At 49.9% G+C, this 12299-nt stretch overlaps 1 protein-coding gene across 5 annotated transcripts in view; it reads left to right on the plus strand.

The window, feature by feature from the left end:
• Positions 1-12299, plus strand: part of HOOK3 (hook microtubule tethering protein 3) — a 1188278-nt gene that overhangs the window by 704931 nt on the left and 471048 nt on the right. For all 5 annotated transcript variants that reach the window (XM_029601894.1, XM_029601878.1, XM_029601884.1 and 2 more), the window contains exon 15: positions 4818-4958. In XM_029601894.1, coding sequence (XP_029457754.1) covers positions 4818-4958 — 141 coding nt within the window. The remainder of the gene's footprint in view (positions 1-4817; positions 4959-12299) is intronic.

Below are 12299 nucleotides of genomic sequence, written 5' to 3' on the forward strand. Positions count from 1 at the left end.
CTCAGGGGGCACCCCGGACCTAGCAGGCCCCAGTGAATCCTCCCCACAGACGGGGACCCCCAGGGAACCGGCGCCCTCAGCTTAGACCCAGCGTCGATCTCTTGGGTGGAGTTGTTTAAGGGGATTCACGCTTTTGTCAAAATGCAAACTGAACCCCGGGCGGACCAGCCATATGTGCCACCGGAAGACCCTCATGCCCCAGGACCCTCGAGGCCTAGGCAGAGGCTCCCACCACCCAGAAGCTCCACCTAAGTAGACACGGATTTCTCCGAAGAGGAAGTTGAGCCCCTTGAGGAGAGGGAACTCCCCTCGGGGACGGAGCCACATCGAACCATGAGACGCTTCTTCACAAAGGATGAGCTTCCGGACCTTGTATCCCAATGCCTATCGGAGCTCGCTATCCCGGGCCAAGGCACCTTGGGGGAACCTAGAATGAACCCCCTGCTGGAGGGCCTTCGACAGACGTCTCGCCATTTTCCTCTCTTACAGGCGGCACAACAACTAATTGACCTGGAATGGAATGCTCCAGAGTCCTCATTCAAAGGAGGTCGAGCCTTGTCGGCCATGTACCCCCCTGGACCCAGCGACCAAGGAACTTCTGGTGTGCCCTAGAGTGGACGCCATAATCTGCGCGGTTGCTAAGCGCACTACCATCCCAGTGGAGGGAAGAGCGGCGCTCAAGGATGCACATGACCGGCGCCTGGAAGCCATACTAAAACAATCATTTGAGGTGGCAGCCATGTCCCTGCAGATTGCGGCCTGCTGCACCGTGGTGACACGTTCCTGTTTATCTCAAGCCAGGAACAACACCTCGGGAGAAGACATGGAATCAGCACTATCATTCCTCACTGACGCAGCTTCAGATCTTGTGCGCACAGCAGCCAGAGGAGTGTCGTCCACAGTGGCAGCCAGGAGACAACTCTGGCTTCGAAATTGGTCGGCTGATGCCTCCTCCAAGACACGCTTCATGAGACTGCCTTCAAAGGATCCCTCCTCTTTGGCAGCGAACTAGAAAAACTGGCCCAACAAATGGGGCCACTCCCCATTACCCTCGCCTGCCGGAAGACAAGACGAAGAGAAACCAGCGTCCCTTCCCCAGGTCCTCCAGAGGCAGAAGCTCACAGCTCTTCAACCCTTACAAGAGTAACTATTCAAGCGCCCCGCCCTACAGGCAGGAACTAGTCCTTTCGAACAAGCACAGCAAGAGGGGAACTAGCTCGGGTCCAGGCCCCAGCTGCACCCCACAATGAAATTCAGCCGACCCATCAAAGGGAAGAAGCCATAGGGGGCAGGCTAACCCTATTCTACCACAGATGGGTCGAGATAACTTCGGACAAGTGGGTCCTAGCCATCCGAGAGGGGTACTACCTGGACTTCTTTCGAACCCCTCCGGACAAGTTTGTGGAATCTCCCTGCCACGACCCCCGCAAGAGGGCGGCAGTGGAAGCTACACTGACCAGACTTCTGGCTCTCGAGGCCATAACCCCGGTACCTACATGGGAAATAAATACTGGAATTACTCCATCTACTTATCGTACCCAAGAAAGAGGGTACATTCAGACCCATCCTGGACCTCAAGTCTGTCAACTAACACACCTAAAGATCCCATGCTTCCACATGGAAACCCTACGATCAGTCATACGTGCAATACAAACCAGGAGAGTTCCTCACATCCCTGGACCTGTCGGAGGCCTACCTACACATCCCCAATTCATCAGGAAACACCAGCGCTACCCACGCTTCAAGGTCCTGAATCATCACTACCAGTTCCGGGCACTACCCTTCGGGTTAGCCACTGCACCCCAGACATTCACCAATGTAATAGTAGTGGTGGCGGCAACACTCAAGAAGTAAGGAATCCTCGTTCATCCCTACCTGGATGATTGGCTGATCAGAGCAAAATCACCGGAGGAGAGCCACCAAACAATCAGCAGAGTCATAACTCTACTGGAAAGCCTAGGTTGGGTAGTCAACACAAACAAGAGCTCCCTACAGCCCTCGCAGTCGCTGGAATACCTAGGATTCTGATTCGACACCAAGGAAGACAAGGTCAACCTGACCCCTACGAGGAGATCAAAGCTGTGGAACCGGCTCCAGATCTTGCTGAGCGCCTCCCATCCCACAGCATGGGATTACCTACAAGTCCTCGGACTAATGGCATCCACACTGGAAGTGGTGCCATGGGCGCGAGCCCACATGAGGCCCCTGCAACGCTCACTTCTATCACGGTGGAGTCCACGATCCCAGAACTACACCGTACGTCTACCACTACCGGTCAGAGTCCGGACCCAGCTACGGTGGTGGCTACAGATCAGCCACATGAGCCGGGGATCAAGACTATCCTCCCAACCTGGACCCTGCTCACCACAGATGCCAGTCTACACGGGTGGGGAGCACACTGCGAAGAGCTAACCGCCCAAGGGCGGTGGAACGAAGAAGAGGCGGGGTGGAACATCAACCGCTTAGAAGCATGGGCGGTCAGATTAGCCTGCCTGCGGTTCGCCCACAGACTTCGAGACAAAGCAGTCAGAGTGATGTCGGATAACGCGACGACGGTGGCCTATATCAACCCGGCAGGGTGGAACCAGAAGCCAACAGGTGTCCTTAGAAATAGACCCTCTGATGGCTTGGGCGGAAGCAAATCTCCAGGACATCTCAGCCGTTCACATCGCCGGGAAGGACACCACCACGGCAGACTTCCTCAGCAGGGAAAGTCTAAACCCAGAGAATGGAAGCTGTCACCCACAGCCTTCAAGATGATAGTGAATCGGTGGGGGACTCCAGACATGGACCTTCTAGCAAGCAGATCCAACGCTCAAGTACCCAGATACTTCAGCCGCAGGCGGGATCCGCAGTCCCAGGGGATCGATGCCCTGGGTCAGGCCTGGCCACCGGGGACCCTGCTATACGCCTTCCCTCTGTGGCCCTTGCTGGGTGCAATCATTCTCAAGATTCATCGGCAAGGGGGCTAGTTCTTCTCGTGGCCCCGGACTGGCCAAGAAGACCCTGGTACGCAGACATGAGAAGACTACTGGCAGGGAATCCACTACCCCTGCCTCCACACAGAGACCTGCTACAACAAGGTCCCATCCTCCACGAGAATCCAGCTCAATTCTCTCTTACGGTCTGGCCATTGAGAGGGCCCGCCTGAGAAAGAGGGGATACTCGGGGGCAGTAATAGATACTCTCCTCCGAGCACGCAAGTTCTCCACATCTCTAACATACATAAGGATCTGGAGAGTCTTTGAGGCCTGGTGCGAAGACCACAACGTGAAACCATGCTCCTCTAAAGTTCCCGTGATTCTGGAATTCTTACAGAATGGACTACAGAAGGGTCTGTCCCTCATCTCCATCAAGCCACATTGTCATGCTACGGCTCCAGGAGCGAGGACGACAGCATAGCCTCGCACCCAGATGTATCACGCTTCCTGAAAGGAGTCAAACACATTCGCCCACCGGTAAAGTGGCCATTGCCCCTGTGGAACCTCAACCTCGTCTTGGAGTTCCTAGCGGGATCCGCCTTCAGACCCCTCCGAGGCCTGTCCCTCCGTCTGTTACCCTTAAAGACGGTGTTCTTGCTGGCCGTGTGTTCGGCCCGCCGCATCTCAGAGCTATAGGCACTGTCCTGCCGTGAGCCGTTCCTCAGACTCACCCCGGGGACCATTCAGCTACGCACGGTTCCCTCCTTCCTCCCCAAAGTGGTCTCACACTTCCACCTTAACCAAACCATCCCACTACCTACGATGGACGGCTTGAAGAAGTCGGAAGAAGCCCGTAGTCTACGCCATCTTGACATCGGCAGACTCCTATCAGATACATGGAAATGTCAGAACCAGTACGAAAGACGGACCACCTTTTCGTCCTTCACAGCGGGAAGAGGCAAGGGGAAGCGGCCTCACGGGCAACCATTGCCCGCTGGATCAAGGAAGTCATCGGGGCGGTCTACGTAGAAGGGGGAAAACCACCACCTCTACAGGTCAAGGCCCATTCTACCAGAGCCCCAGGTTTCCTGGGCAGAAACTAGAATGCTGTCACCTGCCGAGATCTGCAGGGCGGCAACATGGTCCTCCATCCATACCTTCTCCAGATTCTACCATCTGGATGTTCAGGCTCGGGAGGACACAGCATTTGCAAGGGCAATCCTAAGTGGGCCACGGGCAGCCTCCCACCCAGTTCGGGAGTAGCTTTTATACATCCCATTGGTCCTGAGTCCATCTGCTACACGCTAGGAAATGGAGAAATTACTTACCTGATAATTTTGTTTTCCTTAGTGTAGACAGATGGACTCAGCATCCCACCCTCAGCTGCTGTTATACATGGTTTTTCAATGAATCAAGGGTAAGCCATGTTTTCATTTACCTAGGGCATCCACCCTGCCGGGTGTCGACGCTTTCCGGTGGTCTCCAGCTATAGTCAATCAACCAGTTCAAGTTAATCTAGTTTTTAACATTCTAACAAAGTTATTTAAGTTAACCATATTAAGTTAATCAGTCAGTCACACATATATCCACAATGCTTTTCAAGGAAGAATACTGAAGAGCTGCACTTCCTGCAGGGGTATATGTACTAGGGGCTGACGTCAGATTGAAATCTGATCCATCTCCAACTGCTAACAGGAGTACACTATACCCATTGGTCCTGAGTCCATCTGTCTACACTAAGGAAAATGAAATTATCAGGTAAGTAATTTTTCCAATATATTTAATATCTATTTAAAGGAAGGTTATGTAGTTCCAAAACAGCTATCTAATTAATGTATTTATAGTGCAGATTTGCAAGTACAAATGCATATGATTATTTTTTATTGGCTTATCCAGAGAGAAGCTGATTCGTCTTCAACATGAGAACAAAATGCTGAAACTCAACCAAGAGGGATCAGACAATGAAAAAATTGCCTTGCTACAGAGTTTGCTGGATGATGCAAATATGCGAAAGAATGAACTGGAGACTGAGAATAGGTAGGTAGACAAGTGCATTATCCCTGAGCTAGTGTGTCACTTGTCCCTAAATACTGCATCAGCCTGTTTTCTCAGAATCTCCACTATTCAGTATAATGCATGGTTATGTGGTTATTCTAATTACCATATATAGAATTTCATATGAAAACCAAATGAGGGAAAAAAGGATAAGCAAGATAGCATTACACATTTTTCTCTTTTTTAAACAGAAAATAAAGCAGTGTATACTATTTGTGAACTACTGCTGTTACTTTCACATCCTCCTATGTTTTTATACCAAAGGTCAGCAATCTCCATCACCACTATTTGACACACAGACATTCTGGCGTGCCTGCCACCCCTTTTGCCATCACAGCTGGTATTTTCAAAAGTCCCAGACAGGCTAAGCTGATCTCATGATATACAAGATTAACACAGCTAACCTGATAGTTTTTGGTGAAATACTAAGATATATTGCAAATAAGGAAGCTTTCAAGACTGAAAAAAATTTCACAACATAACTATTCTAGTGGAACATTTTGTGTAATTATATATTTTTTTTTTCCAAAGTATTTTATTAGTTAACATTTCCCAGCTGTTGTGACGTAAAACATCTTACGTAATTATATTTTTTAATTCTCTAAGTTTCTTTCAGAACATTCACTGGCACTCACTACACGATACCCACAAATACCATGTGGTTACCCTAAATCTTTTGGCCTCTGTGGATGAAAATGTACTTAGGATAATTTTGTATTCCAAGCATGAATGGGTTTTTCCTGTTCTAAGAACATAAGAAGTTGCCATACTGGGTCAGACCAAAGATCCATCAGGCCCAGTATCCTGTTTCCATCAGTGGCCAATTCAGGTCACAAGTACCTGGCAGGATCCCAAAAGGTAGATAGACTCCATACTGCTTATCCCAAAGTCCACCTTAATAGTTTATGGACTTTTTCTCCAGGAACTTGTCCATATCTTTTTTTAAGGCTAGCAACCATCATAGTTGGTGATTCGATTATTAGGAATGTAGATAGCTGGGTGGCTGGTGGGTGTGAGGATCACTTGGTAACATGCCTACCTGGTGCAAAGGTGGTGGACCTCACGCGTCACCTAGATAGGATTTTAGACAGTGCTGGGGAGGAGCCGGCTGTCGTGGTACATGTGGGCACTAACGACATAGGAAAATGTGGGAGGGAGGTTCTGGAAGCCAAATTTAGGCTCTTAGGTAGAAAGCTTAAATCCAGAACCTCCAAGGTAGCATTCTCTGAAATGCTCCCTGTTCCACGCGCAAGTCACCAGAGGCAGGCAGAGCTCCGGAGTCTCAATGCGTGGATGAGACGATAGTGCAAGGAAGAGGGATTCAGTTTTGTTAGGAACTGGGGAACCTTTTGGGGAAGGGGGAGTCTTTTCCGAAGGGATGGGCTCCACCTTAACCAGGGTGGAACCAGACTGCTGGCGCTAACCTTTAAAAAGAAGATAGAGCAGCTTTTAAACTAGAACAAAGGGGAAAGCCGACAGTCGCTCAGCAGCGCATGGTTCGGAGAGAGGTATCTTCAAAGGATACTAATGATGCATTAGAATTAGGGCATCCCGACAGTGAGGTTACAATAATTAGAAAAATAGTCCAAGTGCCTGTAACTAAAAACTCACCTGAGCTAAAAAATTCTAACTTAACCCTATCAATTAAAAAGCAGAATGAAAATGCAAACAAAAAACAAACTTTGAAATGTTTGTATGCTAATGCCAGAAGTCTAAGAAGTAAGATGGGAGAATTAAAATCTATAGCAGTGAATGATGACACAGACTTAATTGGCATCTTAGAGACATGGTGGAAAGAGGATAACCAATGGGACAGTGCTATACCGGGGTACAAATTATATCGCAATGACAGAGAGGAGCACCGGGGAGGATGTGTGGTGCTTTATGTCCAGGATGGCATAGAGTCCAACAGGATAAACATCCTGCATGAGACTAAATACAAAATTGAATCTTTATGAGTAGAAATCCCTTGTGTGACTGCTTCCGGCAGTCACACAAGCCGAGCGGCGGCGCTGAAAGTGAGCTCCGCAGCCCTCCCTCTCTAAAACGGCCGACAATGTGATCCCAAAGCGGCGAAACTCCGTTTAAACTACACCAGAATGCTCCTGCGACCACGGGGCATAGGGGGGACCCTTAAACAGAGGTGCACCAATATTATCTGGAGAGCGTTGCAGCGGGTGGTGTGAGGAGCCGGTAAAGAGCCTCTGCCTCGTGGCTCACTGCCACCGCGGCTCTCTCTCGTGGTGCCTGCTCTTCTGTGGCGGCGTTTTTCTACGTGAAGTGCCCCAGGCTGGTCACAGAGATCAGGGCTGCCGGATCCCAGAATTAGCCGGGCAGGTAATGCGACAACGCAGTCACCGGACCGCCGCAGCTCCTCGCCCACGAATTTCCAAGATGGCCGCCGCACCGGAGAGCCCTAAGGTGCAAGCCACCATTTCTGAGGAGGTAATCAGGCAGATTACAGGCAGCGTGACTGCGGCGCTGGAGGTGAGCCTGTTAAAGATACAGACTTCCATGGATGGCATAAGGGAGACTCTGGAGGGGCAGACCAAGCGCTTGGAGGGCGCTGAACAGGTACTTTCCGACCATGGAGACTGGCTGTCGGAGGCAGAGCGTTTGGTGGCAGAGCTTCAGTCAAAACAGGCAGACCTGATGGCCAAATTAGAAGACCAGGAAGATAGAAGCCGCAGAAATAACATAAAAATAATTGGCCTTCCCGGATCTCTTACTGAAGAGGACCTGGTGCAATTTGTGGAGACCTGGCTCCCTGAGCATCTCGGGTTGCAGCTACCAGGGGACCATCTACGCTGCGAAAGGATACATCGCATTGGCCCTCCCAGGGCGTCCCAGGATAGACCTCGCCCGGTGATGGCCCGCATTCTTAATTGGGCGCACAAGGTGCAGCTGCTCAGGGCCTTTTGGAAGGCGATCTCTGTGGAATATAAGGGGCAGTGCTTGTTGATTTTCAATGATTTCTCAGCAGGCACAGCGGCTCTTCGGAGAGAGATGACACCATCCTGTATCGAGTTACATAAGCGAGGAATTCGTTTCGCCCTTCTTTACCCCGCAAAACTGCGGGTGCAACACGACAACAAAGTGCTCTTTCTCCATACCAAAGCTGAGGCGATGGCCTTTCTAGCTACGCTGCCGCCAGCGGATGCACCATGATCTCACCTTCTCGGGGTTACTAGTGCTTTTACAGCGGTGTTTTCACCCTGTAGAACTGGCACGGACCGCCAATGTTACTGTTCTTGTGGGTTATGGGTGTGGGATGCCCTCATCATACTCCTTGTTTCTGGGCCTGCCTGAATCTTGCTGAGTCCACAGTGCACCACCATTAATAGCTGGCACTTGTTTTGTTTAGCTTAAGCTGTTCTGCTGGTGGTACTACAATGTGGTTAAATAATGATTGTTGTTGCACTGTTTAAGCTGTTACATTTGACCATAGTTGTCTTGGTTGATTGAGGAGTGGGGGGGGGGGGAGGGGGGCTGGAGAGAAGGGGGCCCTGGTAAGCCTAGATAGTGGGGGGGACCAGGCATGGGGCCTCGTGTTTCTTGGAGCATGATAGGATGAATGAGTGGGTGTGGATGATGGTATGGATGGGTGTTTGGGAGGGACCACGTGTGGGGGGCAAGGGAATGTTTGGGGGATCTGGGGTTGAGACCAAGGAACAGGAAGTCCCTTTTTTTTGTGTAGTTTGGGTTCTGGGGCCCTGGCTGGGAGGCTTTGGACCCATGAGTTGTACAAGAGTCGAGGCCCTGGGAGCGGCCTTGGGGCATCAACAGAATAAAGATAAGAATGGAAAGGGTTAAAGTAACCTCCCTCAATGTGGACGGGATCCACTTGCCCATTAAGAGAAAAAAAACTGTTCGCAATGTTCCAGAGGGCTAAGTCACAGGTGGTATTCCTACAGGAAACGCATCTGAATGATGTGGAGCATGGGAAGTTGAAGAGGGAGTGGGTGGGGCAGTGCTGGTTTTCTTCATTTTCCTTGCGCAAGAGGGGCGTAGCAATTCTTATGCATAAGCAATTAGCCTTTCAGTTGATCCGAATCTACCATGATAAGGAAGGGAGATATGTGGTAGTCACCGGTACCCTTAATCAGCAGTGAGTGGCATTCTGCAACATTTACGCGCCTAACACTTATTCCATGCATTCTCTACTCAGTTAGTAAAGTTGTTGAGTGCACTTTCTGGGTATACTCTCATAGTAGGGGGGGATTTCAATGTAGTAGCCGATAAACAGATGGATTGCAGTCCAGCTAAACGTGCTGCAGCGCAGAATGGGAGCCAGGGGGTTAACTTTCTATGCCAGGAGCTCCAGCTGCTGGATGTCTGGCGGGTACTGCATCCCTTTGAGAGGGATTACACTTTTTTTCTAATCCCCACCAATCCTACTCTCGCTTAGACTACCTACTAGTAGCCGATAAAATGTTTCCAGTGGTAGAGGAGGCGACCATAGGGGCCATTGCTTTGTCCGATCACACGTCGATCCATGTGCAGGTGACCTGCAGTGGGAGGCAGCGAGGGATTTTCTCCTGGCGCATGCGGCCGGACTTATATTTAGATACTGCATTCCACACTCATCTCCAGTCTTGCTGGAAAGAGTACATAGAGTTCAATGATGCACCCGATATCTCCCCCACGACATTATGGGAGGAGGGGAAGGTGGTAATGCGGGGTCATATCATTGCTTATACTGCTAAGGTGAATCGTCAACGGAACGCAGAGATTTTGCGCCTCACGGCAGAGCTTAAGAGTGCACAGAGGCGTCACATGCATGATTTGTCCCCCATTAGTAAGGGTCAGGTTGAGCAGTTGCGGGAGGCGCTTAACACTTGCCTACACCACAGGGCCTCTAAATCACTTCGTTATTACAAATATCAGCTATACAAATACGGTAATCGGCCTAGTAAAATGCTGGTACATTTAATACGGCCTAGGAATCAGAAGACAGTCATTGTTGGGCTCAGGGACCGTAGTGGGCAATATTTGACTGCCCCTGCTAAGATAGAGAGCAGATTTATGGAGTATTACACGGAACTTTATGGGAAGAAGGGACAAAATCTAGAAATCACTGCCCAATTCTTCCAAAAGATACAGTGGCCCCGATTATCATCTGATCAACAGCTGTTATTAAATCAGCCCATTACTGACCAAGAAATTTACTCTGTGATCCAGGGCTTGAAACAAGGGAAAGCTGCGGGGCCGGATGGGCTACGGGCGGAGTTCTACAAAATCCTTAAATTTCACCTTCTGACCCTGATTTCCAAATTTTACAATGAGCTGGTCACCACCATGGATTTACCTGCTGGGGCAAACCAATCGGTTATTGTGGTCCTGCCAAAAAAGGGCAAAGACCCAGCCGATGTGGGCTCGTACCGACCCATTTCCCTACTCAATGTAGATCTAAAAATTCTGGCAGCGGTACTAGCGGCCCGTCTAAATCTAATTCTCCCTACATTAATTGGAGCAGATTAGACGGGTTTTGTTAAGGGGCGTCAGGGAGTACGGAATATACGGCGCCTCATAGCTGCCTTAAGCTGTCATCCCTTGGAAGAAGCCATGATTTTGAGTTTGGATGCTGAAAAGGCATTTGTCTCAGTGTCTTGGGAATATCTGTTCTGGATGCTAGGACAATATGGCTTCAATGGGGCATTTGTAGCATGGCTTAGGACTTTGTATAATTCCCCAAGTGCACGTATTTTACTAAATGAGGCCCTCACAGATCCCATCAGGTTACAGTGTGGGGTGCGGCAGGGGTGCCTTCTGTCGCCACTCCTCTTTGTGCTAGCATTCGAACCCTTGGCTATACGTCTGCGGGGGGAGAGGGGTTTTTCGGGGCTTAGCCTTAGTGGTCAACCAGTAAAGGTAGCATTATTCGCAGACGATATACTACTGTTCATGGGACGCCCGCGTAGTAGTGTGCCTGTCATCATTACGGTCTTCGACCAATTCAGGGAGATAGCAGGGCTCAAAATTAATTATTCAAAATCTGAAGCGTTGGCATTGGACCCTGGGCTCCAAAGCAGCTGGCATGAACCATTCCCTTTTATGTGGGCGCCAGGAAAGCTCCGATATTTAGGGGTATGGGTCCCCTGCGACTTGCACCTCCTATATGATCTCAATATTACTGAAAAAATAGATGCCGTTTTAATGCAGCTGACAGCATGGAATCTTCTCCCGTTGTTTCTTTGGCCGATGTGCATTGATTAAAATGATCCTTGTTCCCAAGCTTTTATATTTGTTGCACATGCTACCATGCTGGTTAACGGTCCGGGATGTATAGCGCTTGCGTGGGGGTTTTTCCCGATTTCTATGGAGGGGTAAAAGGGCGAGGATAAAATATACTGTCTTGGAGCATGCTCGGGAGGCGGGATGTTCTGGATTGCCGGATTTTCGGCTCTACAATGCTGCATGCCAGCTGAGGTTTGTGGGGGAATGGCTTGCGGGTAAATATTGTTGTTGTGATGAGGGTTTGATAACCAGCATGTCTGCTCCTTGGACGCCTCTTTCTCTTCTTCAGGTAAACCCAAACAGACTGCAAGCATTGGTATACCCAACATGTTTACTTTATCCTTGTATCAAGGCCTGGCGCTGGCTGTGCCAGCTGAGCGGCTTGAGGGGTCTCTCGTCGCTGCTGCCGCCACTTCTGGGAAATTTGGACTTTCGTCCGGGTCGAGATTGTCGAGGCACCTTCCAACTTTGGGCCACTAAAGGGGTGGTGTATCTTTACCACCTGTTCGATCCAGATACTCATGACCTCGTGGACTTCCAAACTCTTATTAGAACTTTTCAATTGTCGCCCAAACATTTCTTTGGATACTTGCAGGCACGCCATTACATTCAAACGTTCCGTTGGTCAAAGGAGGAACTTGCCGCGGAATCGTTATTTGCCACCAAAATTGCTGACATTTCTATGGCTAATTCCATTACGAGATGGAAAAGACTGTGCGCGGAATACAAATGTCAAGACCATCTTCAGCTAGTAGCTTCCCGGTGGCCGTCTATTCTGAACGGCGAAGTGACTCCTTTGCAGCTGAAACGATGGTTCCAGTCTTTGCATATGCAGAATCCGGACCTGGGGCTTCGGGAGCTTCAATATCTGATCTTGCATCTTTCCTACTATGATGATGTACGGCGGTTTCGGATGGGGCTTACCAAATACCCCGCTTTGCATAAAATGTGGCGTGGAGGAGGGTACCTTGCTGCATCGCCTTCTATTCTGCTCAACGGTTACCCCTTTATGGACTCAGGTGACACAGACTGTTTCTCAATGTACCGGTCTTCCAGCACACTGTGCGGTGGGACCATGCTGGTCAC

The sequence above is a fragment of the Rhinatrema bivittatum genome, chromosome 1 (assembly GCF_901001135.1).
Source record: "Rhinatrema bivittatum chromosome 1, aRhiBiv1.1, whole genome shotgun sequence".
Taxonomy (NCBI): Eukaryota; Metazoa; Chordata; class Amphibia; order Gymnophiona; family Rhinatrematidae; genus Rhinatrema; species Rhinatrema bivittatum.